Consider the following 24,040-nt stretch of genomic DNA (forward strand, 5'->3'; position numbering starts at 1 on the left):
GTGCCTGCGGCCCGCGCTCGACCTCCCGCGGCGGGTCTGGGGCTAGGCCCGGCCGGTGACCCAGCGCCGTGCCCTCGGCCTGCCCGGGACCGGACCTTTGCCCTGGGGAATCTGCCCATCGCCATCTCCACAGAAGCCTCGCTAAGGACGCCTCACAGGGTCCCTGCTCATCCTAGACGCCGCACTCAGGCGGATGCCAGCGGCTCTTTGGAGGCACACACGCGCTCACACCAGATGCCCATGCTCCCTGGCCTGTGCAGGGCCCCTCCTGGGCCTCATGCGTAGACCTCTCCGCTCTGTGGTACTCCTTCCTGGGCAGCGAGAACCCACTCAACCGGAGATCCCTGGTGTTCACCAGGGTGATGAGGCGGGGCTGGTGGGAAGGGGAGTGACAGTGCAGGAGGCCATGGCTGTTTATTACCTGCCAACCTCACACCAAAGGCCTTTGAGAGCTCAGCTCTCAGGACATTCACCTCAAGGTGAAGGCAGGCCAGCAGGGAGTCAGAGTCCTGCCCAAGCTAAGCTGCACGGTGGTGCTTGGGGGCATGTGGGTGGGAGACACAGGGTGGGAGACAGAGAGTACCCTTACCCTTCCTCAGTAAGTATGGGCACCAGGGCACTAGAAAGGCCAAGTGGCACAGGCCCACCTCCAGCAGGAAATCCCACCCTCTAACTGCCCCCACTTAAGGTGGACTGGAGGCCTTGCAGCCCTAGGGGCCCAGAGGATGCTCACAGGGCAATGGGAATGCTTGTGGGCAGCCTGCGGGACCTCCATCCCCTTTCCCACCAAGCAGCTCCATGGCACCTCCAGATCTTGGGTGCGAGACCCGAGTCAACTCTGCAGCCACTCAGCCTTTGTGCTGGCACCAGCAAGTCTCTGTCCCTCGGTGCCATCCATGTGCCAAATCCCAGGACCCTTGGGGACCTTCATCCTCCCTGGCCCAAGTACTGCCATGTGTCTGGGGGACCCTCCTTGCTTGGGGCCTTGTGAAGGGCCCAGCTCCAGCAATTCCAGGAGGGCTGACCCACGGGACCAGATGGAACTGGGCCACTGGCCCTGCCACTTGACAGAGAAGATTCTGTCTTTCTGCTAGGGCATTCCTAGTTGTCACCTCCACTCTGTGGGAGGTCTGAGGTAGTGGAGGGGTCCCAGAATACGAAGATAAGCAAAGATCATCTGCAGATGTCTTTGAAGCCCTCACTTGAAACAGGCCAGGGGCCAGCGATTGCACACTTCAGCCAATGGTGTCCCACCACGGCCTGTCTTGCTCCTGCCATTCCTGCAGCCCACACACACTAGCTCCAGGCCCACCCCCTGGAGCATCTTCCCAGGGGGCTTCCCATTGGAAACCTGAGAACAGGCCTGACCTCATGCCAATACTCTCCACAAGGTGCCAGGGTGCAAGTGCCTCTCTCCACTGGGCTGAGGGCCATGGCTCCTGGGAAGGAAGGGCACTCATGCTCACAAAGAGGGCCCTCTCCTTAAAGGCAGCTTGACTGGGCAGTCAGGGTGGGGTGGCTGTGACTGGCTAGTCATAGAACCCAGTGAGGCCGTGGCCCTTGCCTTCCTGAGCCAGGGTCATGGCCAGGATCACATGACAGTAGGCTGGCCGAACTAGACATCATGGCCCTGGGGTAGGGCCACACTTAATCAGCAACACCCAACGTCACTGCCTAGGTGAGCTGCGAGTTATGACCCCAGGGAAAAGGAAAACCCAGCCAATAGCATTCCCAACCCATTATCTACCGGCCCAGCATGGAAAGGCTGCCACATGGACCACACTTCTAATCCTGTCTTTTACAGGATCCCTGATACCTGGAAGGACGTTTCTGGTGCATCACTGCCTCTGCCCAAGGGATCCTACCTGTAAGCACATGACCCAGTCCTTCTTGCTTGTCTTGGGGGTCCTAGGGGCCCCACAGGTCCTGATGCCTGGCCTTGAGCTCCTGTCCTACCTTCAAGCCCCCTTCTGAGGCCACTCTAGAGTGAAAAAGCTGGCCCCTCCAGTACACTCTGGTTTATGGCCCCCCCAGGGACCACCATCAGGGTATCCCCTCACTGGAGACACGTTTCCCTGCCCAGCATGAAGGAAGGAAGCCTGGAGTTTACACCACGTGACATTTATTTTTCAATTGGAATCCAAAACAAAGACAGAATGTTACAACCACCATTCTCTGCTGACAGGGGTGTCTGCTAGCCCAGGACTTCCTTCAGGAAGATAGAGCCCTTTGGGACACTGCCTTTCACACACGTCCACACACACTCCAGACCCCAAGTTCCCAGTGGTTTGTGGCATGGGTCGCTTTCAAGGGGGCATGATGGTTACAAAAATTTGCAGGACATGGCATCGAAATTCCCTATTAAGACAGCAGTGCTTCAAAGCACCCATGTGCGAGCCTCAGCACCAACAGCTGCTCGCGGGAGGCGATGGGGACCATACCGCGAGACCCAGTGTTGACACAGCACAACAAAGATGGCCAGGGAAATCTTCAGTTTGGGCTTAAAGCCACAAGTGTCTTCCTTTGGAAGTGGATGCCATCAAAGCAACCAGCGCTGGTGTTTACACCAGAGATGAGGGTGAGCTGGCAGACACACTGGGAAGCACCCTGGTTAGGTACCGATGGCTCACAGCCACAAGGAACACAACTGGGCCATGTACCCAATGCCGGGGCCCTCTTGGTCTATCTACAGCACTGCCTGCTGGAAGGCGGGCCAGCCTGCTCCTAAGAAACACGCCCTCCCCAGCGCAGCCTGGCCAGGACACACATCCTTGGCACTCCGTAAAGACATCTCCCCAGCGACGCTAAAAGCCGTTCTTTCTGACCAAAGATGCCTAGAGACACACCCCAATAGCACTAACCCATTTGGACAATTGGAAATGTCCCTTTATTTAAAGCTATCACAAGCGCCCACCATTTCAACACAAAAGTTTAGACTAGAAGCCCAGGAAGGCAGGGGCTCAGACAGACACCACGGCGCCAGCAGGCAATACTTTTTTTTTTTTTCCTGAGGACGCTGGAGGCCACAGCTCACGTGGCCAACATCCCTGCATCCCTTCTCACCTTCTCACACGAGAAGGCTGTCGCCACTGCACCGGACTGGACACGTGAGCTACGGGACTGTCCTTTTCCTCGACCAGAGCTGACCAAAGACAGCCTGGCCATGGTCAGAGGCCTACCCAGCCAGCCAGCATTTCCCTGGGCCAACCTTCTAGTTGTTCCAGTGGTCTATCTCGCTCCCTAGGAAGCCTACCTGCTCCTTTCTGCATGGCAAAGCAGTGGCTGTAAGCCTCAGGACCTTGAGGCCAGCACAAATAGGCCCAACACTGCTCACCTGGGCCCTTAAGACCGCTGGGCCCCAGCCACCTCACTAACACTGGCCTGAGACGTACCATGAGCAGCACAGCCCCAACCAATAACATCACAACTTCCCGAAGCCCACAGCAAGCCTTAGCACACACATCCTTGGTGACGCCTCAGTGTGGCCCCGGAGAACCCAGCTCTGGTGATGGCACCCGGGCCAGCTGCAGAACCTCACCTTCACTGCCGGGAACATTCAGACCTAAACACGTGTGTGGCCACGCGGACACACACGCACACACACACACACACGTACACATGCACACATGACGCTCCCAGGAGACAGCCGAGCTGCAGCACTGCCCACAGGCTACCAGACCCACAGACACCTGAGCTGCCAGGGCTGGTCCCACACACACAGTCCTGCCCTCTGATGCAGTTATCAAATGCAGTTTTTATTCTATTTTTTTTTAATGACTATAAATAAGTGTTTCCACTATGGAAAAGAAAGTTAGCACAGTACATTTTCATGACTGGGGAATGGATTTTCTCAAATTGCCTTCAAGAGAACAAAAACTTAGAAAAAACAATCTGGATGTTGGAGTTCGAACTGCTTTATATAAAGTCCCTTGTAAACAAAACAGAATAAAAATAAACCAAAAAGGGGTAGGATAAAAAAAGAAAAGAAATAAAGAAAGGGAAAGGGAAAGGGAAGGGGTAAGAAAGTAATGTTAAGACCATTTATTGCTTCTCCTCATTCTTCTCGGCCTCTTCGCCCTCAGACACCTTGGTCCCAGTCGCCTCCTCAGTCTCCTCCTTCACCGAAAGAGCTTCTAGCTTTTCGGCCACTTTTTCAGCATTATCATTTTTACCCGAGCCTGCTAAAAGATAACAGTGAACAAGGTAAGGAAACAGTGAAACAACCCCAGCGGGACCTTGAGAACTCGAGCTGGATGGGCCGCCTTGTTTGCCGGGCAAGCCTTCTGTCTCTAACAGGGTGCAGTCACTTCTCTTTCATTCTCTAGAGAAGAAGGCTTGTGTTTTTCTCCTCTGGCAGGTTTTACTGTACTTGGACTGCCCAAGCAGGGACATGGTGCCATATGTAGCAAAGTGAGAGGCAGGGTCTCACCCCACGTCACCTGCAGCCTTGGGGACACTGCTGGCCCTGGGGACATTCAGCAGCAGCCTGGGACCGACTCCCAGCAGGCCACTTCTCTTCCTTAATTCTGGTTGATGATCTTGGCCAAGATCATCTCAAGGATGAGACCGTCTTCTCAGGTTCAATCATCAAACAAACGGGCACTCCCTCCCACCTGGAGCCCATCAGGGTACGACAGCTTAGGTTCTTCTAGCCACTGCCTGGCCCAGGGCCAGCGGCGTGAGCAGGACGCTGTCTTGCAGCCCTTCTAGCTTCTGATGGGATTCTGCTTAGAGCCCGGGCTAACTCGGCTCCCTACTCAACCGCCTCGAGGCCAGTCCCAGTGTGCATTCACCTGGCACACACATGTCCCCGGGCAGCTGCGTCACCTCGAACCCACCAAGGTGCTCACAGTGGCCCGGACAGTTTCTCTGGCAGACAGAAAAAGCACCTGGCCTGGGACTGTGGTCAGACGCAGAGTGAGTCTGCGAGAAGCCCCTGCCCCCCCGTATAGCACCACACCACCTTTCTTTTCTCTCTCTTCAATCTCTTTCCTGCACTCTTCAAACTTCGTCTTGAATTTCTGTGCATCTGAAGAAAAAAGAAAATGTCTGAAGAGTTTGAAGCAGTCCTGGTGAGGGATCATGTGCTGACCCTGAAGAGGTGGGACTCACGAGGGGCCCATCACGTGGTGATTTCCGACCTTACAGACAAGCTGGGCTGCCTGACGGCAACGTGGCCTTCCACCCGGACTGGGCGCTTGGCTGAGGCCCCACCCCCTTTAGTGGACTTAGTACGAATCCTGCGTGTGGAAGGATCAAGCTCAAGCAGAGCAGGCAAGAGCCTGGGACCACGGCCAACCAAGCGCCCGCCCTTCTACACTGGGGGTCTACTCGCCGCTCCTGCTGGAAATGGGCTGTTGCACCAGGCCACACATCCAACCTGCCTGATTTCTCCAAGGCGTACTGGGCACCTTTGGAAAATCCAACTGAGAAACCCAAGCTGGGGAGAGGTCACCCTGAGCCCACGTATGTCAGCCGAGGCCCTGACATGAGAGGCTGTACAGAGATGTGCTGCCTGCCTAGCCGTGCCTCCCTCAACCACACAACCACGGGCGTGCACAGAGAGGAGTCGGGAGAAGTCCCTGGGGTTCGACTCATATTTCCACAACCTGAACTATAGCTTGAACAGGAACCTAAACTGCCCAGTTTACTTGCCCTTGGTGAGAAGGAGGTGAGGGATTAGTGGAACTACACTGGTGACCTCTTGTTCAAGAACCATCTGGCACCCAGTTACCTTTTGTTCTAAGAGGGACAGCACATGGCCCAGCCTCAAGAGCACATGTGCTCCACAGCTCAGCCTGCCCTCAGGCCCACCCCTCTCTGCCCAAGACTAGGCAGCAGAAACATGGCCCCCCTCACGCACTTCCCACTTCCTGCTCACTCTCCCTGGAAAAAACAGCAGCACTCCCATTTGCAATCAAGCTACCGCGTGTCAAGGCTGGTAACCACATGCAAGCCCCTACACACCCCGTCCCCAAACTGTTTTGCTTACTTTCAGCATTTAAGAACCGAATGGCGAGCAACTCTGGCTTGGGGCACTCGTCAGCGAAGTCGGCATGGGTGTTCCAGACCCAGGCTCGGTCACTGCCTGCGTTTGGCTTTAGCTCCATCAGTGGTGTAACTGGGGTACAGAAAAGTCCAGTGAAACCCGTGCAGACCCCACAAGGCCCCCCCAAGCCTGACACTGGGCAGCCTGAGGAAGGGTTCAGGAACGAGGCCCAACCAACTCCCTGGAATCTGGTTCTTACCTGAACCTCTTCGGAAGCCCCCCATATTCATTCTGAAACCTCAACTGTCTTGAAACCTAGGACTAAAGTGGTTGCTACCTGACTACGAGTACAGCTCAACAAGGGCCTCCTTTGCCAAATCTTAGGCACACTCAGCACGGTCCTGCCCTCAGCCGTGAGGCTGCACCATACCCAGCCCCGAGGGCCCATGTCAAACCTTCAGGGCACAAGACCAAGCAGGCCCAACCTTTCTTGCCAAGCACACCCCATGTGTGATGTGTCCACACCTTGCCACACAGTCAGAGGCCTGGCCAACTGGGAGGTGGCAGTAAGGTCAGTGGAGGGCAAGAACCCAGGAAAAACACTATGTGGCCAGGCCACCAGAAACAGGCTAAAGGCCTCTCGTGACAAATGCTTGTGTCTCACAGAATCATTAGTCACCTCTGTGAGGGACAAAGACATGCGTGGCCTGAAGATACACCCCCATCCATTTCCAGCTGAGCCCCACACTGGTGCAGTCCCAGGAGAAATGAGGGGACATGGACCCTGCACCAAGCAGGGAGATGCCCCAAAGGAGAGACCTTCATCTGGAGCTTGCCCCTGTGGGTGACACCTCCCTAGACCAGCCCCTGGAAGATAAGAACATCCTGGGGTCCCAGTTACACTCACCCCAGGCCCACGCACACACATCACACCACCTGAACCCAAACTGGGGCCTCTAGGTCCACCACACCCCAGATCCAGTGGTTCCTGGGTCTCCCTGCCCACATCGACACCAGCACCTCGCCCCATACCCAGTTCCCTCCTCCTCGCTCATTTCTCACACAGTGAGCTGGAGGCTATCCCTGAATGACAGGTGGACACACCATGCCCCACCCAGGCCGTCTACTAGGACCCTGTGAGGGGACCGGGCCAGTCTCTGCTGGGCTGCAGACACACGGCTCTGTGTCCAGTAGCCCTGAACCAACTTACAGTTGTGTGGGGACAGACAACTCTACCACGAAAACCACCTGCCCCCTCGGCAAGGCTTCTGGGAGAAAGGAAGAGGTGATGGGGAAGACCCTGAGGATAAAGGGGGCCGAGAACTCGGCTGGACCTAGCCTGTGCCTAGTAGACAGGCTGTGCTGAAGGATGAAGGCTGCTCCTCATGCCTTCCCGGACACACACGACGCCTAGCAAATGCACATGCTGTGCTGGACCAAGCCCTCGCCTGTGACGCGGCTGCCTCTGAAGGTGCCAACACACAGGAGCAGGCAGAGCGGCCGTGGCACTACAAAGCAGCTAGAGGCCAAGACAAACTCTGCCCACAAGCCAGGCCTCAGGTGGCCTTTGTAGAACCTCTCCCCCTAGGGTAAGCCCTGACAACACGTCATGCTTGTCCAGGCCCTCACCTGCCACCACTGCGGCCTGCAGAGCCTCACATACTTTCTCCCTTGTCCCTGCTCCTCAGAGGCACTGGTGTCCCCTCCCATGTCCTCAGAACACAGCCAAGGGCTAGAAGCACATACACGCCGTCTGCCTGCACCTGCCAGGCTGTCTTGCTGGGTTCCGTGTCCCCATTCTGTAAGCCCTGCCCCCGACAGGCTCTTAGCTCAGAGGCACAGCTGAAAATTTCATTAAGACACCCCCAGACTGGGCTTGCTGGTCCGACAGAGCCTGGTGGAACCACTGAGACCATGGCCCCTAGCTGCCCTGCAGGTCTGGAATTGAACCCACGCCTGTGGCTTCCAGCCAAACAAAAGACAGGCATAGGAGTTGACCATTTACCTGAGGTAGATACACTCCTTGGAGAGAACAATCATGGGAGAAAGAAGGGTGGCTTATGCACAGGGACATAGCTGAAGGGACAGGAGTGCATGGAGGGATGGACACAGGGAAGAGGTGACTATGGGGAGGAAGTGGGAGGGGAGCTGTTACACTGGGTAAACTGTGGTCAACGTCATGAGACAAAGTGTGTGAACTGCTGTATGGAAAGTGAATTTGCTCTGTAAACCTTCACCCAAACACAACAGAACTACAACAAAGAAACACCCCCATGAGCGTGCCCCTTAATGACACACTCGCAGGTTCCCGGCTCAGCCCTGAGCCCGTGTGCCGCAGGCTCTCCGCGCCTGGGCGCCTGGACACCTACTGTAGTGGTTAGCGCAGATCTTCAGGGTCTTGTCCCTGCGCATGAGCAGGCGGATGCTGCCCTTCTCCTTGTGCCTCAGGAGCTTCACGTCGCCGGTGCCCCGCTCCTTCCACTCCGGGAGGTCATTTTCTGAGGCAAAACGGTACAACTTTGCCCGCCTTCAAGAAAAGTCATTAAATGAGAGCTTAGATACACACATGGATGAACAAAGGAAGGAAAAACAAAGTCTTTGGTTACCCTGACAAAGAACGTTTTCTGCGTATTAAATAAAACTGTGGGGCTCGCCTTTCTTGTTAGGAACTCTGAGTTCAAAATGACACTGAAAGTGGGGCAACAGCTCCTCCACCTTAGGATTGTTTTTATTTTGCAATGAAAAAGAATAACCGAGTTACAGTTGCAACATTACCAACAGAAACATACTTTCAAATCTAGGCAGGGCAGCCCAAGGTAGGCAAAGCTGAGGGCTGGGTCCCCCCAGACGGCCACAGGATCCGTGTGGAGACAGCCAGGCAGAGGCTCCACACAGGCAGGGGTAGCCCTCTGCTCAAACGCAAGATGCCTCCTGTGGGCCACCCAACCCACCCAGAGAAGGGGCTGCCTGTAGATCTCTGCTCATGCCAACAGTTTCTAGCCTGAACGCCTGCTTTCCTGCCCACGAGCACCTCCTCACATTGCAACCTTCTGATCACACATAGCCCCCAGTTCTACATCCAGCAATGAGCCCAACACACCTGTCCTCAGGACTCATATCAACTCCCTCCCTCCCCACCCACCACGCCTGCCCTTTGCTGCCCCTCCCTGCCCTTGGTTGTGCTATTGCGTTTCTGCCAGGGCCCCTGGGCACAGGACAGAAACTGTGCTCCCTTACCCACACCAACTCTACGAAGGGAGCCAGGGTCCTCCCAAGGTTTCTGAACGAGCTAGTCCCTGAGCTTTAACCTAGAGCCCGAGGGTCAAAGTGTGGAGGCTCCACTTCCCACGGTCTCCTCCCACGAGGAGCCACCTCCGGGTCTCTAGCACCATTTCCGGGCAGAGCAGAGCCCTGGCAAACCAGTGTCTTTGGGGGACACCAACACCCTCAGAGACAAGGGGGCACGGGTGCTTGCTCTCCCAGCTCCCCTTCCTTGGACTGAGGCAGGGGACATCTTTCTCTGCTTCCTGCCATCACCCCACTGGCGAAGAGTAAGGGGTCCTCAATCAAGGTTCTTGGATCAAACTGGGGGGAGGTTCCACGATGCTGGAAAGGGGGAAGACTACACCCTAACTTTCAGCACCTTGTAACCGGGTCTAAGGTTCCTGTGATCATGAAAGTCGGACACAGGCGGCGTGGCAGCAGTCCTGCGACCCTGTCACATAGGTTTTGTTGCACGCAGTGCAACATGAGGAGTGTGCCCGTCCTCCCTACTTTGAAACCACACCTGCCATCAAGGTTTCCCACTGAAAGCACTAATGAGAAGCACGCGTCTCAGACTTTAAGACATCTTAGTGACTGCGTTTCAGCATCGCTTGTTTTCTTTTGTAATTCCAGGTACTTTTCTGTGCTTCTTAAAACATTAAGCTGTGGGGGAAGGGAAGGGCAATGTACCAAAAGTGAGGGATCAACATGGTAGCACTGGAAAAGCAGGACGACGGAGAGAGGTTCATGAGAAGCACAAACAACAAAGATGAACCCTTCTGCATGGACAGTACTGCACTGTCAGTGATGGCAAGCAAGCGTTGATCTAAGGGCAGACGGATGAGCAGACAGGCTCGCCAATCAGGTGTGCCTAGGCAGGGCGAGCATGTCCATGACCATGTGTCAGGCTGACAGACAATGTTTCTACAGCCATATTTATGGGTGCCATTAGAATATCCAAACGTATAGTGGAGCTGACAAGGGGCAAGGCTGTGGTGGCTTCTTGGCCACAGCCAGCTACCCGGAGGGTGCAAATAGTTGAATCTGTGGCCTTGGGACCATGGTCGTAGGGAACATCAAGCTCAACTGGCGTAACATACTACACCAAAACATTGTCCCACATCCCACTTTGGTGAGTAGCGACTAGGATCTTAAAAAGCCTGTAAGCGGCCATCTACATGCAATGATGGGTCTCTCCTCGTCCAGAGCAAAGAAGAATGAAGAAAACCAAAGACGCATGGAAATTATTAGTCCAAGGGAGTGGTACACCATGCGATCCTTAGCCTACGTGATCTTAAGACCAGAACTAGACTGGAGAGATTGACGCAGGAGACCCTGGATAGAGGGGAGAACAATGTGGAACAAAAGTCAAAATCATTAAAAAAAAAAAAAAAAAAAGACCAGATTTGCCGGTCTGATAGAACCGGGTGAGACGCCTGAGACATGGCCCCCGGTTCCCCTTCAGGTCTGGAATTGAACTCACTCCTGTGGCTTCCAACCAAACAACAGACAAGCAGATGGGGTGAACACTTACAGCAGGTAGATGTACTCCTTGGAGCGATCAAATATGGGAGAACAGAAGGGCAGTGTTTGCAAAGGGAGACAGCTGGGGGTGGGGCAGGAGTGCATGGGAGTGAAGGACACAAGGAAGAGGTAACTATGGGAAGGAAGTGGGAAGAGAGCCATTCCATAGCAGGGAATTGCAGTCAATGTCACAAAACAAAATGTGTACGAACTGCTGTACGGAAAATGAATCTTCTCTGTAAACTTTCACTCAAATCACAATAGAGACTTCAAACAAACAAACAAACAAACAAACATTAAGTCGGGCATTCATAAGCTTCAGACTGCCAAAGGGTCCACAGTGCAAAACAGCCCCCCTGTTCAACAAGGAGGAGCTCTGGAGGCCCAGTGACTAAGGGATTTGACTGCTAACCAGGTTGGTGGTTCAAACCCACTAGCTACTCCAGAGGAAGATGTGGCAATCTACTTCCATAAAGATTTACTGCCTTGGAAACCCAATGGGGATCACCATAAGTTGGAATCAACTCGATGGCAGTGGGTTTGTCTTTTGTTTTTTTTTTTTTTGGTTCAACAGGGAAGGACAGCTGGGGAGCCAGGCCTTGGGGGGCAGTCGAAGTGATATGCCACCAAGGAAGGCTGGACACCACATAAAAGTTTGTCACATGAATGAGTTCTAACAGCAACTTTCATCTTCCAGTGTGGCATCTAGGCCTTTTCTTCAAACACCTTAAGGTTCAATGAAAGGTCCCTGACACCTGTAGTTTGTTACAATTACTATCCTATGCTACGTATACCTTTTTCTGGAGCGAGAGCAGCCTACTCACATTTTAAAAAGTTCCTCCTCGTCTTCCTCCAGCGTTTTAATTTCTTGTTCAGGGAGAGAAACTATCGGCTCAAACTGGGGGTCATGGCTGGATTCGTCTACACTTTCGGTGGCGTCCCGATCCTCGTGCGAATCCTGTGGAGGGAGCGTGTAAGGTAACTCGGCCGGCTCACCAACACCTGAAACAGGCGCCCCCACTGACACGCAGCTTCAGAAACGAGGACAGGACTCATCCCAAAGCAGGAGCGTAAGCTCACAGCCTTTCACACCCAGGAAGGTTTGCACGTCCGCCCAGCTCCACAGTCACCAGGTGAGTATGTGAGCGAGACGCTGGATTTCAGCCCCCTCCTCGGACGCACAAGCATCAATCAGCGCAGGCAGACTGACTGGCACTCCTGCAACTGGCTGTGCTTGGGCGAAGCCCACTCCCCTCTCTGAGCCTCAGCTTCCTATCTGTGTGACGCAGAGAGTGCAAGGAGTAAGGGGCACAAGAACGGATTACAGAGGGCCTCAATGAGCGTGTCACTCTTAAAGCAAAAAGTAACCCTTTGAGTTCTTTCTGCATTGAACAAAATCATGCTCTTGCTTACTAGAAGAGGTGTGACCAGAATGCGTCCTAAAAGTTGGCCTTTTTCCTCTAAAAGGTAAAAAAACAGATGTTACTTACATGGAATTCACAGCTGCCAGCACTTTTACCTTGCCTTGGGAAACTAAGCTGATAAATCAAAAGTGGTATTGTGCAAAGAAAAGAGGAAGCAATATATATATATAAAATGAACACAGTGGAATTTAAAGTATAACACCCTGAGTTAAACTAGTAAAAACAAAAAAATGCAAATAGGATTATTCACTATCTCCGTAGGGAAGTCTCGGCATTATTTATGAAAAATCAAATCAAGAAGATCTTGCTTCCTTCCTGTTGGGTGCTGTGGAGTTGGTTCTGGCTCATAGCGACCCCACAAACAACAGATGCAAATGCTGTGCCATCTTCGCAACCGGGTCTGCTTGGGCCCACTGCTGCGGCGTGTCACTCCATCTCTCTGAAGGTGTTCCTCTTTTTTACTGACTCAATTCTTTACCAAGCATGACGTCCTTCTCCAGGGACTGGTCCCTTCTGATGACATATCCAAAGTACTTGAGCCGTGATCATGCTTACTTAGAACGTAACTGAAGTCAGATGGGTGCCGCAAACAGTTAAGTGCTCTGATGCTAACCTAAAGACTGGGATTCAAGTCCACCCCACAGAAGCCTCAGAGGGCATGCTCGTGATCTACTTCCAAAAAACCAGTCATCAATAAACACTTCGGAGTACGGTTCTCCTCTTGCACACGGTAGGGTCGCCGCAAATCAGAATCGACTCCACGTTTTTGTTTTTTAAAACACCCAACGTTCCTCCAATGTGAGTAACCCCTTTTAAAAATAAAAACTTTCTGATCGAGATAAAAAAACCCATTGCGCAAATATAAATCATAGAACTTGGATCCAATTTAGAGAATTATAGAGCACAAAGGATCGTGTTTAAGTTTAACAGAACACGTGACTTAACGAGCTCTAATTCCGTAAAAAAAAAAAAAACAAAAAAACACCGAGATTGCACTATCGGGCTCAAGCCGGAAAAGACAATTTGGCTACTTCTCCCTGGTTCGATAGCACTGCCGCGGCCAGCTCACGCGAGCAGACACAGGCAATCAACAAAGCCGCCGCCACCCTGGGCTGGCGCGTCCAAGGCTCGCGTCCCCGGCAGAAACGCGAGTTCCCACCAGCAGAGGCCTGCAGTGGTTCCAGACAGCAGGACGGAATGAATGAAGTGCTGCGTGGGCGACATGCGAGGAATGCGCGATCGTGATGGGAATCCCGCAAGTGGGCCGAGCCAGAGAAAATCAGACGCCCGCCCCACGTCCTCGGCGAGCCGGGACGCTCTGCGGGACGATGGCAGTTGCCTAGCTCGCCTGTGGCTCGCTGGGGCCGCCCCAAGGTCACGCAGACGCTTCCAAAGCCCCCGGGCCCTGCGTGCCCCGGGCCTCCAGGCCGCGCTCCCCGCAGCCCCGACCCCGCGCCCTGGAGGCCCCGCGCCTGTTAGGCCCCGCAGGCCCCGCGCGGCCGCAGGCCAGCGGAGGTTGGGGACGACCGCGCGGGGACGCCCACGTGGCCGACTATAGCGGCCCCAGCCCCTTGGTCCCCTCCCGCCCCGACCCCGCCCGGGTCCGGCCGCACCTTGGCGGCCGCCATGGGGGCGCGGCGGCGGCGGCGGCAGCTCGACTGATTCGGTCGTGGCTGGCTCCGTAGCCTCTCAGCGGCTAATCGTAGATCCTTCCCTCCGCGTCTGGCGCCGGCGCCTCCCGCCCGCCCGCTTTTCACTCCGCCCCACGACCCGAACCCCGACCCCTGACCCCGGCGGCGGGAAACGCGCCGCGATTCAAAACCAGCGCAGCTTTATTGACTCTAGCAGAGGACACTTATTGTCCGGCCCGCCCCACGCTTCCCGCCAAAACGCGCGCGGCGCATGCCTGCCTTGGGAGCGCGCACTCCCGGCAGCCCTCGCGTTCACTTCCGCTCTACAGCGCGCACCCTTCGCACTCGCGGAGGGGACCGGCTAGTGATGATTACGTAGACGGAAGCCGGGACGAGAGAGACGCGCGGCACCGGCGGCTCGCGCTGGCTGCCGGGAGAGCGGTCGGCGAAGAGAACAGGCCAGCGCCGGCCCTTGGTGGGTGGCCGATGCAGACCCACGCTGGAGACCCGGACCTAAGCAGAAGGATTCGAGTCCCTTCCCAGCCCGCGGTGGACGGAGAGCAGCCTCACGGGGTCGCTCCCGCTCACTGAGCGGCTCCATTACCCAGGCCCGGGACGAGGCGGCCTTCGTGGAGCACCCAGTCCAGGTGGCAGGCGGACGATGAGTGACACGCCTGACAACGAAGTGAAGGCAAGTCTAGACGGGGGTAGGAATCCGGTGAGATGAGAATGGGGTTGAGATGGCGGAGGGAAGCAGATGGGGATGGAGTTAAGGGCTACGGACCGGGTAGGGATGGCGATGAGGAGTGAGTTTAGTGCGTACCAAGTGTAAGGATGGGAGCTCTGGTGGCGTAGTGCCTAAGGCACTTGACTGCTGACCAGAAGGCCGGCGGTTCAAACCCAGCAGCCACTCCTCGGAAGAAAGATGGGGCAATCTAGTTCTGTAGTGATGTTGTTGTTGTTGTTTGCCGTCGAGTCGGCCCGACTCATAGCGACCCTTCCTTGGGTTTCCGAGGCAGTATCGCTACGGAAGTAGGATTGCCCAACCTTCCTTCCGGGGAGTGGCTGGTGGGTGATACTGCCTCGGAAACCCAAGGAGGGGTCGCTATGAGTCGGGGCCGACTCGACGGCACATAGTATCAACAACAACAAGTGTAAGGATAGAGGAAAAGAAGGCGGCTCTCAACGAGATCGATTGACACAGTGGCTGCCACGAAGGGCTCAGGGATAGCAAGGATTGTGAGGAGGCGCAGGGCCGGGCAGCATTTCGTTCTGTTGTGCGTAGGGTCGCTGTGAGCCGGAGCCGACTGGATGGCACCTGACAACCAAAAGTGTAAGACGAGGGAACTCGCTGGGAGCTGAGGGGTCAGTCCCCAGGGCCGAGCCCTTAGCCCAGGCCTTGCCTGTCCCCTACAGGACGCCGAGCCCATGGAGGGCTGTGGCCAGGACAGCGGCAGTGCCCTGGGCAGCCCCGTGGCCTCGGCCCCCGGGGAGGGGGAGAGGGCCGCTGCAGGGGCGGGGCTGGGGCTCTACAACTACATCAGGGAGGACCTGTTCACCTCGGAGATTTTCAAGCTGGAGCTGCAGAACGTCCCTCGCCACGCTAGCTTCAGCGATGTTCGGCGCTTCCTGGGCCGCTTTGGCTTGCAGCCTCACAAGACCAAGCTCTTCGGCCAGCCCCCTTGCGCCTTTGTGACGTTCCGTAACGCAGCAGAACGGGACAAGGCCCTGAGTGTGCTGCATGGTGCCCTCTGGAAGGGCCGCCCGCTCAGCGTGCGCTTGGCTCGGCCCAAGGCTGACCCCATGGCCAAGAGGAGGCAGCGTGAGGGTGAGGGTGAGCCGCCAGCCACACAGGTCGCTGACGTGGTAACCCCACTTTGGACGGTGCCCTATGCAGAGCAGCTGGAACGGAAGCGGCTGGAGTGTGAGCAGGTGCTGCAAAGACTTGCCAAGTGAGTGCAGACTCGGGGCACACCCTGGCACCCTCACACTCAGCGTGCGCTGTGCACACCCCTGGGCCTGCAGTCTCTTGGGGAGTGAAGCAGCAAGGCCCCTGTGTTACTAGTGGGGACAGTGAGGTCCCAGGGGAGGTGCACAGGCGCCCGGGCATCTGCAGCATGACTAGGATTGGGCGGGAAATAGTGGTTTGAGCCCCACTGTGGCCCGATCTTGTCATGCAGGGAAATTGGGAACACCAACCGCGCCCTGTTGCCGTGGCTGCTCACACAGAGGCACAAGCACAATAAGGCCTGCTGCCCCCTGGAGGGGGTCAGGCCATCACCCCTGCAGGTCAGGCCAGCTCGCCCAAGCGCATGAAAAGCACTTCTTGTCTGTCCCCCCGTCCCTTTCCTTGTGTCGTGTTTCTTCTAGATGTTGGCTTTGTCCCCTGACCACCAGCCCTACTGGGAAGCTGCTTGTCACTCAGTTGTGTTCTCTCCACTGGCAAGGACTGGACAGCCAGGGTGGTCAGGCATGTTTCTCTCTGTTTCTCTCTCACCACCCCCTTGCACACAGACCGAGTATCGTAACAAGTGTGAGTTTCTGGTTGGCATCGGGGTAGATGGGAAAGACAATACTGTCGGCTGCCGGCTGGGCAGGTACAAGGGCGGGACGTGTGCTGTGGCAGCCCCCTTCGACACCTTGCACATCCCAGAGGCCACCAAGCGGGTGGTAAGGGCCTTCCAGGAGTTCATCCGGTGAGGACTTGTGACTGGGCTGGTGAGGTGAGGTGAGGGTCCTGCACTGGCTGGGTGTCGGGCATGTGGTGTCTAGGGTGGTTGGAGGAGGTGAGCAGGGTAAGCCACTTCCCTGTGCCTAGTAGGCAGACATCAAGGACCCCCACACTGACTCAGGGCTGCTCTTGGCTCTATAGGTCCACTACGTACTCCGCGTATGACCCAGAGACATACACGGGCTACTGGAAGCAGCTCACTGTGCGCACCAGCCGCCGTGGCCAGGCCATGGCCATTGCCTACTTCCACCCCCAGGTAGTAGGTGAAGTGGCCCTGCCATGTGGTGGGGGCTTCGTGGGCCTAAACTTTCTGAGGACCCTTCCAGCCTGAGTAGGCAGCAGCAGTCTGACGAGGCTTTTTCTGCTGCCTGCTCCAGAAACTTAGCCAAGAGGAGCTGGCAAGACTGAAGATCTCTCTCGCACAGTATTTCACGGAGGGGCCAGGCAAGGCCAGTGGCGTGACCTGTTTGTACTTCGTGGAGGAGGGACAGAGGTGAGCAGCCTTGGGTGGGGCAGAGCGGGCCCTGCAAGGGCTGCTGACACTATAGATCTGCCTCCACCATCCACAGAAAGACTCCTAGCCAGGAGGGCCTGCCGCTGGAGCACGTGGCTGGGGACCGGTACATCCACGAGGACCTGCTAGGGCTGACCTTCCAGATCTCCCCCCATGCTTTCTTCCAGGTAGTTCACTGTTCTTGGGGACCCAAGTCCCAACCAAACCTCAGTGCGGGGCAGGCACGGAGTGGGCTACAGTGGCGATAAGGAGTTAGCCTTGCAAAGATCTTGGGAAGGGCATCCGAGCAAATGCTATGAGGGAGGAAGCAGGTCATTTGAAGGTTGGAGGTTTAAGGCCACCCGGAGGCTCCTTTGGAAGCCCAGCAAGGTACTTGCGAGAAAGCAGCTATTGAAACTCCTTATGAAACGCAGTGCTGGTCTGACACACGAGGTCAGCTTGGATTTGGATCGAACGCAGTTGGATGTTTTGATCCTCTAGCAAACTGTACGCATTGATGATCCCTCTTTGTGAGAATGAGGAGGAATGGCCACTATCCCGAGTGAGCACACCTCACCCTTTCAGAAATCTGTTTCTGGGTGCAGGGGGAGGAGGCTTTGGTGGACTGTGTGCAAGGGTGACATCACTCAGTGCTCTCCCTCACTGGTGCCAGGAACTTGTGGGGCAAGGACACCTTGCCAGGTGGGGACAGGTGAGGAGTTGGTGAGTATCCTGCTTTGGCCACAAGATTTGTAGGGCTTGCTGGGAGGCAGATGAGAGGTGCAGGAATGAGTTGAGACTGGGTCTGGTGTGACACTAGGATGGAGATGCCCTGTGCTGGGGTAGCAGATCTGTTGGGGCCCGAGTGTGACAGGAAAGGCTCATGAGAAATGGGAGTGGGTGGTTGAGGTGCTTTTAAAGCCAAGAGACTGAGTGACAATACCTAGCACTGCGTGGATAGCAGAGGAGGCCAAGGAGCAGGACTAGGTCATTCAGGTAGTTGGAGGTGGGGCTGGAGATGGGCAGGAGAGAAGAGTGTCAGCACAGAGGACAGGAGGTCTGTAGGCAGGAGGCAGTGGACTTGGCTGTGGGTTGGGACCGGGACCGAGGTCAGGGGCTCTGGAGCCAGCCACCGGGCTGTCCAGGAGGGGCAGTTTGCCATCGTGTGCGGCCGGCCCGCCCTGCAGGTGAACACCCCGGCCGCCGAGGTACTCTACACGGTCATCCAGGAGTGGGCCCAGCTGGATGCGGGGAGCACGGTGCTCGACGTGTGCTGCGGCACCGGCACCATCGGCCTGGCCCTGGCCCGGGTGAGTCCCCCGCCTGTGCTCAGACCTGCCCCGGGTGAAACCTGGCTGGAAGGCTCAGCGAGGCCGACTGCCATTCTGTCCGAGAGCTTACGTTCCTTTCTGTCCCTGGTGCCATTCCCCACCCCTGGAAGCCTTCTGGGTGGGAGCGACAGGTCTGCTCTCTGCCGTTTCAGAAGGTGAAGAAGGTGGTTGGGATTGAGCTGTGCCAGGAGGCTGTGGAAGATGCCCGGGTGAATGCCCACATCAATGGTGAGAAGAAGTCAGAGCTGCGAAGCAGGTGGCGGCCCTGAGGTCTGAGGGGCAGGTCGTAACTTCAGCCACTGCACGTGGTAGCCACTCAGGCCTAGTCCTGAAGCGCGTGTAGCTCCCAGGACCCTTGCGGGGGGCAGAGTAGAGACGGCTGGCTGCGGGTCCTGGGGCTGGAGCCGGTGGGTTTTGCCTGTCCCCCCCCCATCCCGGGACTTGCCTCGGGGAGCCGGGTGGGCCCTGGGCTCTCCGACACAGCTGCCCCGCCGTCCTCCAGAGCTGAACAACGTCGAGTTCCATCCCGGGAGGGCGGAGGACCTCGTGCCCGCCCTGGTGAGCAGACTGGCCTCCCAGAAGCTCATCGCCATCTTGGACCCCCCTCGTGCTGGTCTGCGTGAGTGGCCTTTATCGGGGGGTCGGGCAGTCCATGGAAGAGAGGATTAGCACCGTCTGATGCCCTTCCTTCAGGGCCCCCATCCTTCCTCAGGGGCCCTCACAGGCCCTGCTGACTGGGCCACACCTGCCCTTCCCTAGACTCCAAGGTGATTCTGGCCATCCGCAAAACTGCAAACCTGAAGCGGCTCCTGTACGTCTCCTGCAACCCCCGCGCAGCCATGGCCAACTTTGTGGAGTGAGTGTGGGGGTGGGCCGAAGTCCTGCTCATCCCATGGGAGTCCTCTGGCCAGACTCATGTCTCTGATTGGGATACCCCTTCCTACCATAGCCTCTGCAGGGCCCCTTCTAACCGTGTGAAAGGCACCCCCTTCCGGCCAGTCAAGGCTGTGGCTGTGGACCTGTTCCCGCAGACCCCCCACTGCGAGATGCTCATCCTGTTCGAGAGGATGGAACACCCCAATGGTGCAGGGGTCCTGGACCCCCCTGCCATGCCCCTATCCTCCCCATCTCCACCAGGGCCTCCAGATGGCACACCCCAGGAAACTGGGCTCCTCCCCTCTTCCTAGCCCCTGTTGCCAACTCTGAGACCAGCAGAGGCCAGGTCTTCCCAAACAGGCCCACCCAGTATCACAGGGAGAGGCAGAGAGGTCCCTGTTCATACCCAAGGGCGTATAGCAGGCACAAGGCCTCACTGCCGTTCTTCTCAGACCCTAAAGCTAGAGAGGCACAGTGGGGACCTGTGGCCACCCCAGCCCTCCCTTACCATCCTTTGTTTTGGTGGGTCCCAGGGCTCTAATAAACAGTTGCTGAACCAAAGAAAGACTGAACCAGTGTTCTGTGATGGAGCAGAGGTGTGGAGGTACAGGGATAGATCCTAACTGCCTAGGGACCTACAGCTCCTCATGTACCAGGGGTGGGGGCTACTCTTTGCAGATGTCTACAGCTGTCCTGGCCCTCGGACTGACACATGTGTGGCTCAGCAGCTTTTGCCAGGAGTGTTCCTAGTACCCTGGCACAGCCCAGCACAGGATGTGTGGGGGTCTCACTGCAACATACTAGCTTTTGGATAGAATCTTAGGTTTTGTGCTTTAAACCAAAGAGAAGGCGCAAAGATGGAAGATTTCATGGCCAAGCACCAAAGGCAAGAGGTTGGCCCCTGCTTGCTTGCCCCAACATGGGTAGACACGGTTTGTCCCTTGACTTCTCTGCTACTTTATGAGAGGACCCCCTCTTAAACCTCATTCCCATCTTAAACTTGGTCCTAAGACTCAAAGGGAGGCTAGCATTCTCCCATAGTGACTTAGGAAGAAGCCAGGGGCCTCATCAGGATGCTGTTCAGCTCCAGCTAGGAGCAGCTGTGTGCAGGCAGTTGCCCACCCTCTCCAGAGAAGTACCAGGAGGCTTGGCCAACAGAAGTCCCCCCAGCTTCCTGCGGGTTGAGGAAAGAAACAGCAGCCACTCCCCTGTGGACGGTACTGATTTATGCATTTGGCAGTCAGGGCTCACCCTTGCAGCTGGGGCCCAGTGCCACCTACGAGGTACATGATAGGCTGTGCTGCACAGAAGGAGCTCTAACCATCCTGCCACACGGTCTGTGCGCACACACAAGACTTGCACCCACACATGGCAGATGCACGGACACAGGGGACACAGCACACGTGCAGTTCACCAGGCCAGAACGCCCCTTCCAGCCTGCTTCTGGGGAAACACACGTGCCGGAAGCTTTGGTTCACCGTGACTCGATCTGGCTGTTTTAAGGGAACAGTCAGGGTCAAATAATAGAATTCACAGCTGCAGACAGGAGGCAAGACAAAAGCAAGTTTGTAATTACAGCAAGTTGATTTGGGGATTGTGTTGTTTTAAAAGGTCAATAAACACTACCACCTCAGTCACAGAAGTGATGAGGAAGTATGCTTTGGGTGGCCCACACAGGCAACATTCTGTCTTCCAGAAAACAAACATCTGTTGGGACACAGCGGTAGGTGGGTATGCCCTTACAAGGTGATGGTGCCATCCAACTCAGCTCCTACGTAGCAGCCTCCAAAGGTGCACCAATGCACACAGCAGCCAGATGTGCTGGGGACAGGAGCTAGTCACCACCACCTTGCCTGCAGGGAATACAACCCAGGGCCCTGAGTGCGCACACAGCCTCCCCGACTCAGAGCAAAGTGTTTCTACCCCACCACACTATGCCTGTCCTCGGGCTACTTGATGAGCAGACAGAGGAGCCAGGTGGCCACTGGGCTCCCCAGGGGAGCTGTTTACAGATCCTGGATGGACTGCACTAAAGTCCTCATTTCCACTTTTCAAACAAGTCAATTTGCTAAAACCCCTTAATTCGGTTTATATTTGCTACATTATTCCAAATCTACATACTACTCACTGCAAATGCTTCTTTCAAAATGCTAAAATACCATAAATGTTCTAAAAATCAACAGGTGGACAGACTGGATCTGACTGTGCAAAAAACATTAGTAAAAACTTGTCAGACAGTGAAGGCAAGGAGAGACTCGGGGTCTAAGAAGCTGTGTTTTCAGGGCATTAAGACTTAACAGAATGAAACACAGTCCAGCAGCAGAGCGATTTAAGGAGCCAGGTGATGGCCTTGGAATCTGACACTGGTTTAATCAATCACTGGAGGCTTACCTAAAACGTGAAAGTTACTTCTGATGCTAAACTTGTGTTCATTTAAAATCAAAAAGGTCTGAGTAGTCCTTTCTAACTGCTGTAACAATCACCTTTTCAGAGAAAAAGGAAAAACAGGAGGCAAGGTAAGGACAGGGTGCTCAAGCATGCCTTCCAGCCAGGCTCCTGGGGGTGAACCTGCGGGAGTCTCAGGCATCATGGGCAGCCCACAGGCTGCTGGCAGCACCACCAGCCACAGCCCACACGACTTGGCCATCACTTTCTCATTGCATCTGCCACCCCAGAGTCGTTTCTTGTCAGTGCATGGTATGCTCTGTAGGAGATGCATCGAAGCCTTCATAAACGGTAGGTAGCAAGTATATAGAAGCAGGGGTCTAATGTGTTTCCACAATAGATCACCTGCCATCTGCATGGTTACTCTGAAGTTGATCCTGAAATACACATCTGTTTAGACCTGTGAACAACTTTGGAGGAGAAAGTGTTGGCTCGTCACGTGTCCTGTGTGACCCTGGCTGCTCGTGCACCAGAGCCACCACCCTTCTGGCTGTGACCCTTAGACACGCTGACCACATGGGGGCTGAGGCGGGAGGCCGGAGCTGCAGTGAGGGGCGCGGGACTGCCCGTGCTGCCCGTGTGCCTCCGCCACGCTGCCTCTCACACATCCACAGTGCACAGGGGCTCGCCACCAGGCTGGGCAGATGCCACGATCGTCATCTTGGGCTTCTTCCGCGTCTCCTCCTGGAAGAACAGCAACGATAAGGGGTGCCAGTGTTAGTGGGGTGGGAGTGCATGGGAGGGGAGAGCTAACTACAGGGAGGAAGCGGGAAGAAAGCTGTTACACTGTGGGGAATTGCAGTCAATGTCATGAAACAAGATATGTATGAACTGCTGTGTGAAAATGAATTTGCTCTGTAAACTTTCACCCCAATCATAATTAAGAAAAAAGCTACATGGTTGAACAAAACTCAAAATTATTAAAAAAAAAAAAAAAAAAGACCAGGCTTACTGGTCTGATAGAGACTAGTGAAACCAGACTATGACCCCTAGTCACCCTTCAAGCCTGGAATTGAACTCAGTCCCGTAGGTTCCAACCGAACAACAGGCAGGCACATAAGGTGGATGTTTACATCAGGTAGCTGCACTCCTTAGAACAATCAACCACGTGAGATCGGGAGGGCAGCATTTGCACAGGGGGAGAGCTCAGAGGGCAGGAAGGTGTAGGAAAGGAAGACACAAGGAAAAGGTAACCACAGGGAGGAGGTGGGAAGAGAGGTGTTAACATGAGGACTGCAGTCAATGTCATGAAACAAAACAGTATGGACAACGAATTTGCTCTGTAAACTTTCACTCAAATCATGATAGACAAAGATAAGGGATGCCAGTAAGTTGGCAAAGGGCAAGTAGCTCAGCAAAGGGACACGATGGACTGGCACTAGGAAGTCTGGTCTGGGGCTCCCGGGGGCCCTGATGCCAGGTTGGGGAGGAGGAGGGGATACTTAAGGGGCAGGGCAGAGAAAGAAGTGCAGGAGGCACGTGAGGTCACCAGGCCCAGACTGGTTCACCTTGGACAGAACTCCCACCCACCCTCTGCTCGCCACAGCCTGAGCCTCAGCTCCTCTTCTCCAGCCAGGGACCAGTGTGTCCTGGGCTTGCCAACCCACAAGGCCTATTGCATTCTGAGACCCACAGTCCTTCTCCCAACCAGAAACAGGCTGGGGTCCTCAGAGCTTGAGGCAGGACAAGGCCCACTCCTACCTGAGGGCAGGTGGAGGGCTTCATGAGAGGAGCTAAAGAGGCCAGAGACAGCGAGCCATCTCCTTCTGAGTTCTATACAGGTCCGGTTTGAACACCCAAGACCTCACTCAGTCTGCTCAGCCAAACCCGAGCTAACACCACAGCGAAAAAGCACAGACCCCCAGATGGGATCATGAGTAGCCACACGGACAGAGAGACACCACCACTGTCAGCCCAACCAACAAGCCACCACCAGTCTCTGTTCCCAGTGCCCCTCTTGGGATGAGGGGACCGGTGCTGGGCTTCAGGAACCCTCACCTTGACTATCCAAGTTCCACTGGTTTTATGGACTATGTGAATATCACGATCTGCCATCAAACTGGACAAAACTGCTAAGAACGTGAGGAAGAAAAGGCCCAGGAGAGGCAGTATGTTTGTCCAGAATGACTGTGGGGGAAGGGGGTGGACAGGAAGGGGGCTGGCCCTGCCCTCCAACGGTTGCCTCAAATTTGGTTTCGCCTGACCACAGGGCATGGCTGCCAACTCTCCAACTAAAAATAGTATTTACGTATCACAAACTCTGAGCATCAAGGAAAAGCCCATTTCATTTGGAAGAATTGAGGGTTCACTGGAGAGGGGTGTTTCAGGCATT

The 24,040-nt window shown here is 55.5% G+C and overlaps 3 protein-coding genes and 1 non-coding gene across 4 annotated transcripts in view; 1 reads left to right on the top strand and 3 right to left on the bottom strand.

Annotated features, from left to right (window-relative positions):
- Positions 1-4,041: 4,041 nt before the first annotated feature.
- Positions 4,042-13,829, bottom strand: RANBP1 (RAN binding protein 1). Its single transcript, XM_042783284.1, has 6 exons — positions 13,815-13,829; positions 11,602-11,735; positions 8,359-8,516; positions 5,993-6,121; positions 4,964-5,029; positions 4,042-4,181 (listed from the first exon to the last, which is right to left on the bottom strand). Exons 1-6 carry the CDS (start codon positions 13,827-13,829, stop codon positions 4,042-4,044), a joined length of 642 nt encoding a protein of 213 aa, XP_042639218.1.
- Positions 4,801-4,927, bottom strand: LOC122151847. Its single transcript, XR_006164301.1, has one exon. It is a non-coding gene; the product is annotated as a small nucleolar RNA SNORA77 (small nucleolar RNA).
- A 664-nt stretch (positions 13,830-14,493) lies between the features above and the next one.
- On the top strand, positions 14,494-19,574 carry TRMT2A (tRNA methyltransferase 2 homolog A). Its single transcript, XM_007957958.2, has 12 exons — positions 14,494-14,517; positions 15,249-15,784; positions 16,013-16,121; positions 16,347-16,528; positions 16,705-16,819; positions 16,941-17,056; positions 17,133-17,244; positions 18,244-18,366; positions 18,540-18,615; positions 18,890-19,006; positions 19,147-19,243; positions 19,337-19,574. Exons 1-12 carry the CDS (start codon positions 14,494-14,496, stop codon positions 19,572-19,574), a joined length of 1,845 nt encoding a protein of 614 aa, XP_007956149.2.
- Positions 19,575-22,308: 2,734 nt separating this feature from the next.
- The window catches only part of DGCR8 (DGCR8 microprocessor complex subunit), a 62,986-nt gene continuing 61,254 nt past the window's right edge, over positions 22,309-24,040 (bottom strand). Inside the window, exon 13 of the mRNA XM_007957959.2 lies at positions 22,309-22,392. Within this exon, the coding sequence (XP_007956150.1) occupies positions 22,309-22,392 (84 nt within the window). The remainder of the gene's footprint in view (positions 22,393-24,040) is intronic.

Source organism: Orycteropus afer, unplaced genomic scaffold (assembly GCF_000298275.1).
Source record: "Orycteropus afer afer isolate SDZICR_OR568_19922 unplaced genomic scaffold, OryAfe1.0 scaffold00829, whole genome shotgun sequence".
In the NCBI taxonomy this organism is placed as follows: Eukaryota; Metazoa; Chordata; class Mammalia; order Tubulidentata; family Orycteropodidae; genus Orycteropus; species Orycteropus afer.